The 15,147-nt window shown below is 42.4% G+C and overlaps 1 protein-coding gene across 3 annotated transcripts in view; it reads left to right on the top strand.

Moving 5' to 3' along the window:
- IRAG1 (inositol 1,4,5-triphosphate receptor associated 1) overlaps positions 1-15,147 on the top strand; it is an 84,395-nt gene that overhangs the window by 26,069 nt on the left and 43,179 nt on the right. For all 3 annotated transcript variants that reach the window (XM_048483313.1, XM_048483314.1, XM_048483315.1), the window contains exons 2-6: positions 2,354-2,417; positions 6,079-6,270; positions 10,627-10,727; positions 12,714-12,784; positions 14,024-14,197. In XM_048483313.1, coding sequence (XP_048339270.1) covers positions 6,199-6,270; positions 10,627-10,727; positions 12,714-12,784; positions 14,024-14,197 — 418 coding nt within the window. In that variant the 5' untranslated portion in view covers positions 2,354-2,417; positions 6,079-6,198. The remainder of the gene's footprint in view (positions 1-2,353; positions 2,418-6,078; positions 6,271-10,626; positions 10,728-12,713; positions 12,785-14,023; positions 14,198-15,147) is intronic.

Here is a 15,147-nt window from a genome sequence, read left to right as displayed (position 1 = left end):
TGGGTTAATACTTCTGCAACTCAAGGTGCTTGGATTAATGTATTTTTTTAAATGGAAGTTGAAAAGTCAGAGAACTTCTTACATATGATGTTGTTACATAGTATACCAATACTCAATTGCTATATCAAAAAGTTTAAAAAGCCACAGTTGCCTGAGACAGGGAAACTGCAGGGGTAACTGCCACATGAAAGCCCCTTTGCCAATGCACTGAATTGGTAGCCGTATCAGCAGTGGGGAAGCCACATAAGCCTGTGTGGAATCTACCTCTATATCCTTCTCTTCTTCCACCCTTTGTCTTCATTGTTTTCCACTGGAATTTTTCAAGCTATGGCATAAACACAGGTTGAATGGGACATAGGAGTGAAGAATTGTAAGGGAGTATTCATTTTTATATTGTTGGCCCAAAATCAGTAATATAATATTTGTAGTAGAAGAATGCACTGTGGAAAACTAATAGAGAAAAATAGTAGTGTTGCATTAGTCCTATTTTTTCATATACATTTGGTTTCAAAATGTGTGTGAGTACTAATACTATTTTAAGTTCTCGTCAGTTTATAGTGTTAACAAATCAGTTAATTATAAAGGCAATATTGGGTACATTCCTTCTTAATAGTAACCTTTAAAAATTATAAATGGAAATTAACAAACCAAAAAAAGCAATCAGAATGTCATAGTTAAAATTAGTTCCAAAGATTAAGAGACAAAATCAAATTCTACATATGATTTTTTTAAATTATAGCTAGAAATTAACAAAACAGAAAAAGAAATCAGAACCTCTTAATAGTAACCTGATAATATTTGTGTGCTATTTTTATATTTTGTCACCTCTGTATCCCAAACCAGTGAAATATTCTCTAGGATCAGCCATTCTGCCTATTTCAGAGCTTACAATGAAGGCAGGGGAAGGTATTTGCAATGAGTGGGGTGAGAAGAATTTCTACCTAAGAAAAAAGTTGAAAGTAACCATGACTGAATTTTGCCTCAGAGCTTCACACAGAACATGCAGTATCTGAAAATGCTTTAGCAGTATTTAACAGTGATTAGCTGCTTTTTCACAAATGTTAACTGTATTTTACTTTTATATCTTTTTTACCAGAGGTATTCTAAAATCTGTTTTGGCAAAACTGTTTTAAATCCCCCACAATATAAATTATTTTATAATTTATTTTAACTGTGGATGTTTCTCATCTGTCATATGCACTTGACAACGATGTTCCCTTTATATTAACAATGTGTGTGGGAGGGGGGTTAAAAAGGGAGGGCTAAATATACAGGGCAAGCTTTGCAACCATTGGCAATTCAGCAAACTGTCAGAAAATACCATATTTTAAGACACTTGTACCTCATTGAGGGATCATAGATTTAGAACTAGCTATGTATGTGCTGTGTGCAGTATATTTTGGAAAAGTAATTATAAGCTATTGTGTGTGTGTGGCTTTTCTTTTTTCTTTGTGCTTGTTTTGAATAAACCAGGTTAGAACTGGGGATGAAGTAAATCACCTTCATTCTGCACCCTTGCCAAATTATTCAGCTGCAACTCAGAGAGTAAGTTTACTAGAAAAAGGTTTGTAGGTTTTTGTTTGTGGTTTTGTTTTGGGGTTGGGGGGATTTAGTATTCAGCTTTCTTTGCTGTAGGTCAAACAAGCTGTAAGGACGGAACAATTCTGAAAGCCAAGCATTTCTGAATACTTTTTCCTTTTATGGAATAGAACTCTTAGAACATCACTTCCTGGAGACTGTGTTCTAAAAACTGCTCGGTGACACAGGAAAGGTCCTTGCTTCCAGTGATGAGATGTGAGCCTTAGGGTGAAGATTAATCCTCAGCTGCTTTATTTTAAACAAGGAGTTTATGAAACATGCAAGAACTAAACAAACTCTATTTATATTGTATTGGTTGACACAAGAATAGCAGAATATAGTAAGGGGCAGGTTTCTCTTCTAAATTGGTTCAAATTAAGCATACTGATGTTATACAGGGTTTTTTATTATTCTCAATTAAATCCATTTTGCTAAAGAGAGAATGTTTCATTCCTTGGAGTCTTATGTCCAGCTATCTCACATGCTTTCTTCTTTCATTTACAATTTCAACCCAGTGCCAGGAACTGCTGCTTAGGATCACCGAATGGACTAAATCCCCTTTCCTGGAAAACCAGCGGATACACTTTATGATGTGCATTTTTGTTTCATTTAGGAATAGCATGATCAGGAAGTTGCGCATTATCATATTTTGTACATGTATTCTCAGAAATTGCCTCTGATTTTTTAATGAATTTTGAAAAACTTTAAAGGTAATCTGAAGGTGCCCTGATATTGTTTTCTTAATTATTTCATTTTTACTCTGCCTTTCTTGCAGAGACTGTAGTAAAGCTGATCTTTTAATACAGGACTAATGCAGCATCCACAGAAACATTTGCAAGGTTTGTACTTTTTATGCTAAGGCACATTTGAAATCTCCCTTCATGAGCTGTAGAACTCTTTAACATGACATGAGACTGAAACTCAAAAACACAACTTGTCATTTGTGGGTAGTGCTGGCAAATTTTAAGTTTTCTCTCTCTGTGTGTCCCTTCTTTACCAATATATTTCCAGCATATCAGCTGAAGAACTGGAGCCATTATACCTTACCACTTTCAGCTTTAAATCTGCTGACTCACTGACTTCCATAGGAAAGCAAATTGCACATGCACAAATAAATAAGGGTAAAGTGACAACCTTATAGCTGAATGGTCAGCTACAACTTTTATCAAAATTAAAATCACAAAATTAACTTATTTAATTCTTCATGCACAGTATATATAAAATCTAATTGGATCTAAGAAGCTGGGAAATTGAGAAGTCAGTTCCCTGCCCAGGTCTAATACATAAGACAACCACCTTGTTTGATCTTGGTAGCACTTCCCCTGAGTCTTCTCAGCCAGACCAACTCTGTTGAGTACGTTTCCTGGATGAGAAGGTCTAGATTTTGTTAGACCCAGAGCCCCTAATAGCATGCTCTGAGAAAACATTCACCCACCAAAAAGAATGAGTACTGTATAAACCCATATGCCTCTTACCTCCCATTGGCCTGTCTGTCTGAACTATAGGTCTGGCCTCTGGATGCCCTCCTCAGTGACACCTCAACTATGCTGGGAAGGGAAGAGAATGGGCTAATGGCAAGGTCAGATCTACATTTTTTGAAGAGGGCAACATTACAAAACAATACCCCCATATATTATATACATATTTTTCCTTTATATATGCATATATAATCAACAACTCTTTTAAATGATACAATAAATTATGATGACCTTTATGAACTATATTTACATTATTTTATTTATGTATAATGTTTGAATATTCCCTCAACCTCACTGCACACATAATCTAAGGAGAAAGTTTTCAGCCTACCCTTTCCTAAAACATTTTTTTAAAAAAATATGCCAGCCACAGATGCAGGTGAAATGTCAGGAGAGAATGCTGCTAGAACACGGCCATACAGCCCGGAAACCACACAGCACCCCTGTGATTCCGACCGTGAAAGCCTTCGACAATACACAGACAATAATGCTAGGAAACGTAGAAGATAGTAGAAAAAGAGAAAGATCCACCATGAGATGAATTGAATCAATAACAGAAGTCATGGCCCTCAGTTTATATGATCTCATCAAGGCTGTTAATGAGAGGACATTCTGGAGATCATTGATTCATAAGTCATAACCAACTTGATGGCATGTAACATTTATGAACAGGCCCTTCATTATTGATTGTCCCAAGGTGTAAAATCAGGCTTTTGGGGGAAGGACAAGCTTATCAGATGAGGAGGCAGGTCTACTGGTACGTTTGTCAAAGCCAAGCAAAACACAGTTCCCAGTTTTAAAGCTGTGGGAGGGGCAAGAAAAGAGCCAATCCTCTTCCCCTCCACCCCATTGGACTCCTGGCTGCTCCAGGGCCATTTCTGCATGGCAGCAGAAGCGACTGGCCACTGGCATTTTTTATGCTGGTAAATTGCACAGTCCTGTGTGGGCGGTCCTGAAGCTGCCGCGGGCCGCAATGGTGGCTCTGCACAGAGCCACCTCTGATTTGTTTTGTTTACCTACCTTTTCTCCCTGAGAAGTTCTGGATGGAGGAAAAGACATACCCACGCTGCCCTCCAACCCCTGAGGGTCGGAGGGTAGCGTGGACGTGTCCCTCCTGCCCTTCAAAGTTTTGCAGGGAGCAAAGGTAAATAAACAAAACAAACCGGAAACTCCTAAAAGCAATGCCCTCATGCTGGTGGGCTTCACAGGGCGCCGGCAGGAAAACGGCGCTTTCCAAAAAACTCGCTCATTGAGCGAGTTTTGAAAGCAGTGTTTTCCCGCCATTTGGGGGGGGTGAGCACGGCACTGCTGCAGCTGTGCGAACAGCACCCTAGGGACGGTGTTTTTACCATCCCTAAGGCACTGGTTTTGGCCCATGCAGAAACGGCCTAGGCTTGCAGCACCTCAACAGATCACAAGGCATTCTAAACCAATTACCATCACCAGCCCCCAAAACTCTTCTTCTCCTATGAATGTGTCCTAACCACACCCACCAGAAGTCTCACATGCCCCAAACCCACCATGGCCAATTTCAATGTGATCCTTGAAAGGGAAGGCAGTAAAACAAAAATTAGAAAGTTCTGCAGGTGAAAGAGTGGAGGGTGCCTCAGCCAAGGGAAGATTAGTAAGGCCGAGGAAGCTTACCTGGAGGTCTATGTCTCCTACTGCATAAAACTTGACATCTTTGAACATCTCCTCAAGAACCTTTAGTTCCCCCTCCTCTTCATTTGCCATAGTCTCTCCCAACTAACAGCCATAGCTTCTCCTTTACCAAGTGCTGCAATTCCTCTCTGAGGCATAGGGTGTTCCTCTCCCTTCTTCCCACCTCTTAGCAGTGGCCTAAGTGGGAGAATGGGGCACATGCGCTGCAGAATAAGCCATCCCTGCTGAACAATTCAGCCTCCTGGCAGTCACCTAATCAAGGGAGCTGGCCAGGTGCACTGCAGAACGAGACAACTTTTCCAGGCACTCAAGCCTCCCCCACCTCCTACCAATAGCCTACTTGGGGAAACATTGTGTGCAGGCTGCAGAACGAACCAGCTATTCTGTGCAATTGATCCTCTCCCGCCTCCTAGCAGCAGCTAAATTGGGGAAACAAGCATGCAGGCTGCAGAACAAGTCATCTCTTCCAGGCAATTGGGCCTCCTTCAACACCTGCTGTCGCCCCCTCTGCCAGCCACCTGGGGCACCTGCCTCCTCATGCCCCTAAATATAGCCCTGATTAATGCCCTTTGTCAGCTCCTCACCCCCAAATTAAGGTGCTGCTGGTACTGTGTGAGGAAACTGTGATTTCATTCACTAAAATTGACCCCCATGCCAATCACAAAAGCCACAAAATCATGCCACCCACAGGCAAGTAAGGTATCTTTGCATACTCAGAAAGATTCCCCAGGTAAGCAGGTAAATGTGAAATTGTAAATTAGCCATGAGCAAACAAATTGAAAACCCCTACTTGATAAGGAACAAGTGCATTCCAGGCGCATTGAAAACTGATACTCTGTTGAAAAGAATTCTGGGCTACTCAAGCCCCTGAGAACTTCCAGAATCCTGGAGGAGGATATTTGGGGAGGGGGAGTGAGATTTCCAGATTGTTTATCCTTCAACTTGTTCCATATAGGCCCCAGCTTCTCAGAATAGTAGTGATCTGCTTTAAAGTTCTGCTGTAAGAACTTTGTATGCTCAAATTTATATATAAGACAAACATATAGAGAAATTTTATTCTTCAGTGTTCGTAGAGTAACTGCAAGAAAGAATGTGTTGCTGTATCTGAACTTGTAAGAGGATACTTTACAAATCCCCAATGAAACCTCCACTGCAGTAATTCACGGAATGTTGAAAAAGCTTCTCTTAAAATGTCCTTATTATGTTACATTAAACCTTAAAAGCCCTAGTTAATAAAACATATCGGGAAACATAAGTTGTTCCTTTAAAGTTTATTGCTGCTTATTATTATAAAGTGATCCCAGGGTTAACAGCTTAGACTTTAAATGGATTTGACTTGTATTTTTGGCATCTATTATAGACTTTGGATCACAAGGCCCTTCAGATTTTCTCTACAGAGGTTAACTTGAAACCCATATTCTCATTAGTGCATGGTCTCTTTAGTCCACATTACAACCCAACGTGGCATTCGGCTCCCATCATGCCAACCCTACCTGAAGATGTTGGTCAGTCAACCAACACTCGTCACTCAATTTTGCCACCTTCAGATAAAGTAAGTACCCTTATTAAATTTGTTATCCTGATAGAATGCTGAAAAAAACTCACTGTACTTTTTAATATATGTAGGTATCGGAATATACTAATTTCTTGTTGGAAGGATATATTCAGTGCACTGGTAAAATCATGGGGTTTGATAAGCAATATAATATCACTTGTGATATGTTGTTCACACAGGCATTCTCATTTTTTTATCATAGTTCCACCCCGGGGGCGGAACTGGTTGGCAGCTGTGTCAAATAGTATTCTGGAGTAGATGGACCACTGGTCTGATCCAACAAGCTCTACTTGTTCTTATGACGGGGGGGAAGAACATGCAGACCATTATGATGTGACAACATAAGGCTGTTACAGTGGATAACTAAATTCATTGATCTTAAAATTCCCCTGTAATATAATCCACATTAACAATAGTTGGGAACCAGCATAATTTAACACAGTTACAGAACTGTCAACTGAAGATGAATTATTTTGTTTCTGATGCTATTATCCTTTCGTGATTTTCTAACTTATAGGGCTGAGTAGAACATCTTCATTCATTTATAAATTGTATTTAGAGCTGCTGTCAACTTCCTAGTATAATTGACTACTACAAGAATATAGTTTGGGATGTTCTACAACTGGTTCTGTGTTGGGCTTCAGCCAGTGCTTGGCTGTGGACCAACTACTGTTGGAGAACTCACTGTATTTTTTTAAATACTGTGTTCCTCTTTCATCCAGATATTTCCAACCCAGTAAGTACCGCCCAAAATGGTGAGGGACACTTTAACTAAAATAAAAGAGAAACATAGGACAGCAAATGGAGTCTGTGCTTCCTTGTCATACTGACAGAATTTGGTACATAGTTTCCCTCCCACATAACACCATGCTAATATCATGAAGATCCACAGAGATACCTCTGATTTATGTGTGTGTGGGAAGAAGTGGCAATGGATCATCGAATAGGAAATATGCTTTGCATGCAGAATGTCTCACCCCTGGCATCGCTTGTCAAAGGATCTCTGTAACAGGCATCAAGAAAGACTCCTTCCCTGCCTGAGATTCTGGAGATTTGTTAATGGACAGAGTAGATGTTAAACTAGATGGATTGATATTATAAGACAACTACGTATACTCATTTGATTTCCCATCAAAGAGCTTTACTAATATGCATTTATAAAGTTCTGGATACGTGTGCCCAGTATCTTAAAAGTTTTTTATATATGCCTCTCTTTTGATCAGTTGTTTTAAAAAAAAAACTACTGAGATCATCATATTATTTAAAAGGTGTTGAAAACTTTAAAGCTAATATATATATGTAGCATGCGTACGTTTACGTTATCACTGTCTTTTAAATCTAGTACACAGTATTCTACACTTTGGATAAAAACATCCGGTATTTTTCCTTTAGCATCATAGGAAAATGTTGTCAATGTGAACCCTGCAGTGATTTGTCATGTATCCTGACTAAATAGCACATTGTGCAGAGAGCTAATTTCCTGGTTTAAGATAAACAGCTGTGTGTGATCTTGTGAACAGTCAGTCAGGAGGCATAGAGTAGAGGCCAAAGAGAGCTTGATTTTACTTCATTGCATACAGTTGTATTGTGTTGCTGGATACCTAAAATGTTTTCCAGGCACAGAATAATAAAAAGGCTCCCATATAAGCAATAGGCACTGAGGGAGCATCTGAGGGCTAACTACAAGTCTCTGCTAGCTTGGAAACTGAGTGAACCGTTTCCTTCAATGCAATTTTCCTAGTGAAAGTCCTTCCCCAGTTGCCACAGAAGGGAAAATATACATATCTTTTAATGTGAAGTTTGAGTTTCACATGGAAACTTTTTTTTTGCAAAAGAACAAAAGGAAGTCTTAAAAATAGATCACTACTCCAAATATGTCTAAATATTTGGAATAATTTTAAGAAGAATATATTTCACTAAAACTTTGGCAACACTCCACCTCTACTCATAAGCAAACTGTTAATGTGCAATTAATTGAACAAGAAGTTGGATGTGCGTTTAATGCATGTTGGAATGTGCATCCCATTCAAAACAACATAGTAACAAAGGGCTAATTGGTCACTTGAATATGCCTCTGATTTATGCCCATAGATCCTAAACTGGCAACAGATACATGCAAAAAAGTTTGTTTATATGCATAAATGATTTTCACAGGATCTGCTGTTGGAAATTTGTAAGCATTGCTGGTCCTGTTATATTTTCACTAAAGAATTCCCATGCATGAGCTGAGCATTAATATATTGATAAACAAAATAATGTTGCTTTTCAAGGAAATAATATGAGTTGTAAGCTGGAATTTTGAGTGCAGGAATCAACCTTGGTTACATTTAACAGTTCTTGAGATATGTAAGTGATCATTAGCTATGATGAATTTATCTTGTATTGAGTGACAAGAATGTTGGTTTGCCAACATCCAACCTCCTGGAGTTATACCAGAATTATAGTTGATCCCCAAGTTACAGAGTCCAGTTTCCCTGGAGGAAATGGCAGCTTCAGAGGGTAAAAGTTATGGTATCACATCACCCCTTAATTCCTTCTAGGTTTACTAGTCTCCAGGAGGGGCCTGGAAATCTCCCAGAATTACAGCTGATCATCAAAAAACAGAGGTCAGGCCAGTGGTGGGATTCAAGTAATTTAGTGACCAGTTCGGGGGCCCCCCACCGCTGCCGCCCACGTAACTGGGGGACTGTGGCTGACCCAGATGGGGCCTTCCCCTCTGCCTCAGGCCCAGACTGTGGCGGTGAGATCCCCAGCGGGGAAGAGGGACCATCAAGGACGTAGGTAAGGGGGGTTCGCAGGTTCAACCCCCCATTACATGTCCAAAGCACTGCCCCTTGCCCCACCCACCCCACCCAACCTCCCTCACCTCCACTAGCTGGGCTCCCAGCCAGCAGTTCCTCCCTCCCTTCCGGGGAGAAGACACTGCCGTCCCCAGCCTCGGAGAGCTGCTTTTATAAGCACTGAGGCTGGGGGTGGGGCTTGGGAGGCGTAGCCACCCCCCACCCACCCTGAGGGCATGACTACAGCTCCCAAACCCCGCCTCCAGCCTCAGCACTTATAAAAGCAGCTCTCCAAGGCCGGGGATGGCAGTCTCTTCTTCCCGGAGGGGAGGGAAGAAGGGACTGCCAGCTGCCAGCTGGGAGTCCAGCCGGTAGGGGTATGGGGTGTGTAGGTGGGTGGGGCAGGGGCAGGGGAGACTGCCATCGCTGGTCTCAGAGAGCTGAATTTATAAGCACTGAGGCTAGGGGCAGAGCTTGGGGAGGCATGACCATGCCCCCAAAGGTGAACCCACTCCATAAAAAATATATAGCTACGTCACTGGGGACCATCACAGCCATGCAGCTGGGAGACCTCTCCTCCACTGGGGATTGTGTTGGCGTTGTCAATGCCAGTGAGATCCCCTGGCTGGGGGGGGGAGGCCCAGCTGTGTGGCTCAACCCAAGCCAAGCCAGGCAGCTGGGAGACCTCTCCCCCACTGCAGAATACGCCAGTGTTGTCAGCACTGGCAAGATCCCCTGGTGGAGGAGGGGGCAGAGAGCCAAGCCACACAGCCAGGAGACCTCTCCCCTGCTGGGGATCATGCTAGCATTGTCAATGCTGGTGAGATCCCTGGCGGGGGAGGGGGACAGGCTCTGCAGCTCAGCCTCACATGGAGGTGGAGGAAAAGGCCCCGGTTGGATCAGCTGGGGCCTTCGCAGCAGCCAGGTAAGTGGGCAGCAGTGGTGGGAGTGGGGGAGTGCATGCTGCAGGGGGCCCTCACTCCCCCTCCCCTGGGGTGGTGGGATTCAGCCGGTTCGGCGAACTCCGCCAAACCGTAGCTATCAGTTCTCCTGAACCAGTGCGAACCAGTTGAATCCCACCTCTGGGTCAGGCCTCTGAAGAAAATGGTTGCTTTGGAAGGTGGACAGTATGGCATTATACTCCACTGAGGTTCTTCCAGGTTCCCAAAACCTCCTCTTCCCAGGTCCCACTCCCAAATCTCCAGTGATTTACCAACTGTGAATTGGCCACCTGAGTCCCTTTCCCTCCCCCACTCTACCTTCCCCAAGTACTGCCCCCAAATTTCCTTGGCAACGCTAAATGAATGTATTTATCTTTTTTGTCTAATACCAGCAGTGGCTCTTCAATCTGTTTAAAATAATATTTTAAAATTTCTTATAGAAATAGTTTGCAAACACTACAAGTTAGTAGTGTTTTCATTTGAAATAACTGAAGTCCATAATATGGTGAAAAAATTAAATGTATTTAAACTCATGATAATCTGATCAGTTTCTGTTGTGTTTCTGCAACTGTCCTTAGGCATATTTTTCACTTTCTCTGTTTTTAATTATATTTTTGGTACACACTATTCAGGAGCCCCCTGCTGAAGTAGCCCTATCCAACACACCTGCTGTAGTTCTTCCAGAAAATACAGTTCTACAAGATACAGAAAGGGAGAGGAACCTATCCCTCAGGTAAATGAAATTATTGCTTTATATATATAAAAACTTCAACCTACAGTTGGGTTACTTTGTGAAACATCTATCTAACTTTCAGGAGGATATATGTGTGTGTATTTATATATATATATAAATACACACACATATATCCTCCTGAAAGTTAGATAGATGTTTCACAAAGTAACCCAAGCAAAAGATATGTCTCTACCTCAAAGACCTAACGATCTAAGATTAGACTGAGGAAAGAAAAGAAAATGGTAAATCAAAGCCAGTGTGACTGGATATATTATTTTGTGTCGATGATAGCCAGAATGAGAACTAAGCTCTTCAAGTGAATGGGGAGGAGGGGGTGGTGTTTGGCCGCTGGCTGACATGAAAGGAGAGTCAGTCTACATTCACATCTGAGACCTGTCGCAGAGAGAGGGGATTACCCGAGGAAGGGGCATATATGGACCTGAATCAAGTTGACCCTTCTGCTTTGGAGAAGTAAACAGAGGAGGCAAGTATCATAGAGGAAATAATGTTGAGCTGTAGGTTGAAGTTGTCTTGAAAAGATGCTCCCAGGCATAACTGGGAGCCAAGAAAAATGAGTAGTACCTTTTAAAGACACAAGGAAAACATACCATGGAACATGCATGAGTCAGTACCAACTTTTGTTTTACACAAAAAGGAAACCAACGTGTTTTTTTTAAATGAAAAGCATCCTTGGTGGCTGTGCCTATTTCCAGTCCAAACTGAGGACTGTTGCAGGAGGAGAAGCTTCTTCATCCTGTCCCTTCCAGTCATCTGTCTGCTAGAAATTTCCCTAAGTGGAGAAAGATGCATGCCCACTACAAAGGAACCCCAATGGCAATATGAGGTGTTGTCTCTTGAAGCACAACATCATTTCATGTGCCCTGAAAACCCTTTCATATGTCAATTAACTTCCTCCATTGAGAGGGAATTCCTGCATATCAGGCAGTAATGGTGATCATAACCAGTGGCATAATTCCAAGGGGGCGGGGGGATGCATGACGCACTGGGCATGCACCACTGCGGGGGTGTGGCAGGGGCGTGGCATGGTGGAGGTGTGGTAGGGGCACAGGGTGCATGCATGCATCGTGAGCAGTTCCCCCTCGCTCTTCCCCTGATCATAACCCAAGTGTCCGGGCGCGGCCCTGTCCCCAGCGCCCGGACTCAGCACAGCAGGCAGGGCAAGGGCTGGCAAAGGGAGAGACAGCAGGATAACAGCAGACAGAGTAAAAGCCAGCAGAGTGAGTGTTGGCAGGGAGGGGCCTCTCACAGCTGAACCAGCTGTGAGAGTGATGAGCTGCAGCTGGGCCAAGAGGAGGAGTAGATAAAAGGAGAAGGGAAATGGGCCTCTGGAGCTTCTGCTACAGCAGGGACTGGGGAGGGCATTGGCAGGGAAAGGGAGTGGTAGAGAGACAAGGAGCTTAGAAGGGGTGGCTGCCCAGCGCTGTGGGGAAACAGGCTGGTGAGCCCCAGGCTTCACACCGGCTGCTCACCCACCCCACCTCTGTGAAGCATAACAGGGTGGGGCAAGGAAGCCGGGGAAGGGGAGAAGCAATCAGAGGACTCTCTTCTGTGAGGCAACAGAGAGAATGAGTGGGAGAGGGGTCAGGCAAGCCGGTGGCTCTGGCAAACAGCGCCGGGACCCCAGGCCAGGGTACGGAGGAGGGTACAAGGCGTGGCCTAACGCAAGGCGCCCTGTGGGTAAGACTGTTCCTTGACCCTCAGGGCCAGGTTAAGATAACATGGTCTGGGGAGTCCAACCCCCAGGTCAGGGAAGGTGGGTCAGTACAGCCACTTGCGGGGCTGGGGCAACGAGGGGAAACGCCACACCAAGCTTACATAAATGTTTGAATTCCAAGAAGAATTCTGTTTGTTGGTCATCTGAGACTAAAGCAATTGGCATAGCTTTTTTAAAAAAATCATTTCTATTAACTTAACTTTAACAGTTCTATTAAAGAACATATTTTCTTATCCTCCCCCCCCCCCCAGACCTATTAGTCCTTACCTGCGGCATTCTAACAGGCATACTAAGGCATCTGATACCTCATTGACTTCTGTTGGTAAGAGCAGTTTTGTTAATGTTATCTTTCCTTTTAAAAAGTACATGTTCAAATATCTGTACAGATTGTGATACTGCACGTTTGAAACTGAAAATTGAAAAACTGTGGTTTCTGAACAGTTGGGTGTTTTAATGACTGAAATTTCAACATGCAGTATGATAAACATATGTTCTGAATTTAAGACAATGCAAAAAAAAGCTAGTTATAAAGGAAAGCAGATGATTCCTTGCTGCCCACATTTTTCAATTTTTTCAACTGAATACACATTAGAGAATCCCCCATGCTTGCCTTTTACTCTGATCCTGAAAAATCCAAAAAAAATCAAGTGGCGGGGGGGGGGGGGATATTATTTGGGAATGCCAAACAGCAGCAGTTAAAGGTCTGCAAAGCTGCCTATTTCCTGCCTTTGTAGGTTCCCGGTGCAACACAAAGGAGAGGGGACTAGGCATATCTCACAGGTGAATAGGATAGCACATTAGTGGGAGCTATACTGTTCACCTGTCACAGACATTGTTTGGCTTCAAATGTGGAGTCCAACAACCTTGCCCCCTCCCCCCTTTATCACATTTCCCAGGAAACAGGAAGGAGGGGAAAGGAGGCTCTTGTCACAGGCAAATAGGATTGAACATCAGGGTAAACAGTGCTCTTTGCCCAAATACAGGAACTGTTTCATAGGCTGGTTTTCTTTCAGATTCTTCTGGGCATGAACAATGACTATAAAAGTTGGCCCTAGCCACAGCTAGACTCCAGTACCCTGAAAGGTTTGTGGAGTGTGCGCTGCTAAGCTTCAGCTGCATTAAGCCTCTAGAGGTTTACTGCTGCTGCCTGCGAGTCTGTGGCTGGAATTGGATTGGAACCTGCCTGGCTGGAGAAGATCATTGATCAGTGACCGGTTTCAACACACTGGTTTATTAAAGTTATTAAAAATTTTCATAGTTCTTTATATTTGTTCTTTGGACTTGATGGTGGGTTTCAGTGGGGAGGAGAAATAGACAAACCCAAAAACTCTCCCCCATGCCATGCTTTCCAATCCATATTAGGCAACCTTACAGCTGTTTTTTAACCTTTAAAAAGGGACAGGAGACCTATCACAGATCTTTGGGTCTCCTCAAGTTGCTCCCTGAATGCAACTAGATTAGTAATATAGTAATAAAAGGTGGAAACCAGTCCATAGATAAGGCCAATAGATGGAACTAAACGTGCAATTTTATTGTATAACTCGAATAATTTGCTATTTAGACAACACAGGTCATGTGATAGATTTGGTAAATGACCAACTGCCAGATGTTAAAATCTCTGATGAAGATAAAAAGAAGAATCTTGAATTGATAGAAGAAGCAAAACGAGTGAGTGAGAGGTTCCTCACACGCAGAGGAAGAAAATCAAGAAGCAGCCTTTCGGAGTCTCCCACAGGTACATCCATTTTGTGAAATGTACTTTGAAAAACTATGCAAGTGGAATTCATGGTTATCAGACATGCAGTTTGCCTCTTAGTGTAGTGAATAAACTATCATCATTTTAAAATAATCCTCCTATAGCCATAACCACAGCAAAGGCATAAGTTGTAAGGTTTATGCCACTATATAATTAGCCTTTTAGGTGGCACAACAGACTTTGATGTATTTACTACAATAAACTATGACTATCTCTTTGGAATACGTGAGATTGTATCTAGTGAGCCTTCACCACAAATATATATTTGTGGTCAGAAAGGAGTGGAATGAGATAGAAATAAAAATAAATATTTGCTATGTGCTGACAGGCCCACATTTTATGGGCTTTCAAGGGAGAAATCAGGGTTGCCAACTCTTCACTTGCAAGATGAGGAATACTTGCTATGCACAGGAAGTATCTTTATTGTCTATTACATTTTCCTTTTGCTTTTCCTCCAAGAAGCTGAAAGTACTATACATGGTGCTTCCCACTTTCATTTTATTATCACACAACAACCTTGTGAATTAGGGTCAGTGACATCATGATTGGAACAAGGTCATCAGTGAACTTTATAACTAAACAAGGATTTGAATTGGAGTGTCCCCAGTCCTAGTTGGATAACATTACACCAACTAGTTACAATAACTGACTCTGTGTTTCACAGGATCAACTTTGAACATACCATGTTTTTGAACTACAGAAGATGGGATTTTGAGAGTCTTAAGGGGAACTGGATGTGAAATGATTACCTGAAAATGTTTGCTAAATTGTATCAAACAGCTTTGTCCCAAATAAAGCTGTATTTTAATATGTCTGCTTTATCATTGCTTCTGTTCTATAAAATCCTAAGTGATCAAAGAACCCTTAATATTGATGCATATTTAGTCATCTTGATCACTGTGAATGGTCAGCTGATCTGTGGCTAGTGA

This window comes from Sphaerodactylus townsendi, linkage group LG02 (assembly GCF_021028975.2).
Source record: "Sphaerodactylus townsendi isolate TG3544 linkage group LG02, MPM_Stown_v2.3, whole genome shotgun sequence".
Taxonomy (NCBI): Eukaryota; Metazoa; Chordata; class Lepidosauria; order Squamata; family Sphaerodactylidae; genus Sphaerodactylus; species Sphaerodactylus townsendi.
This window is presented reverse-complemented; position numbering and strand designations above follow the sequence as displayed.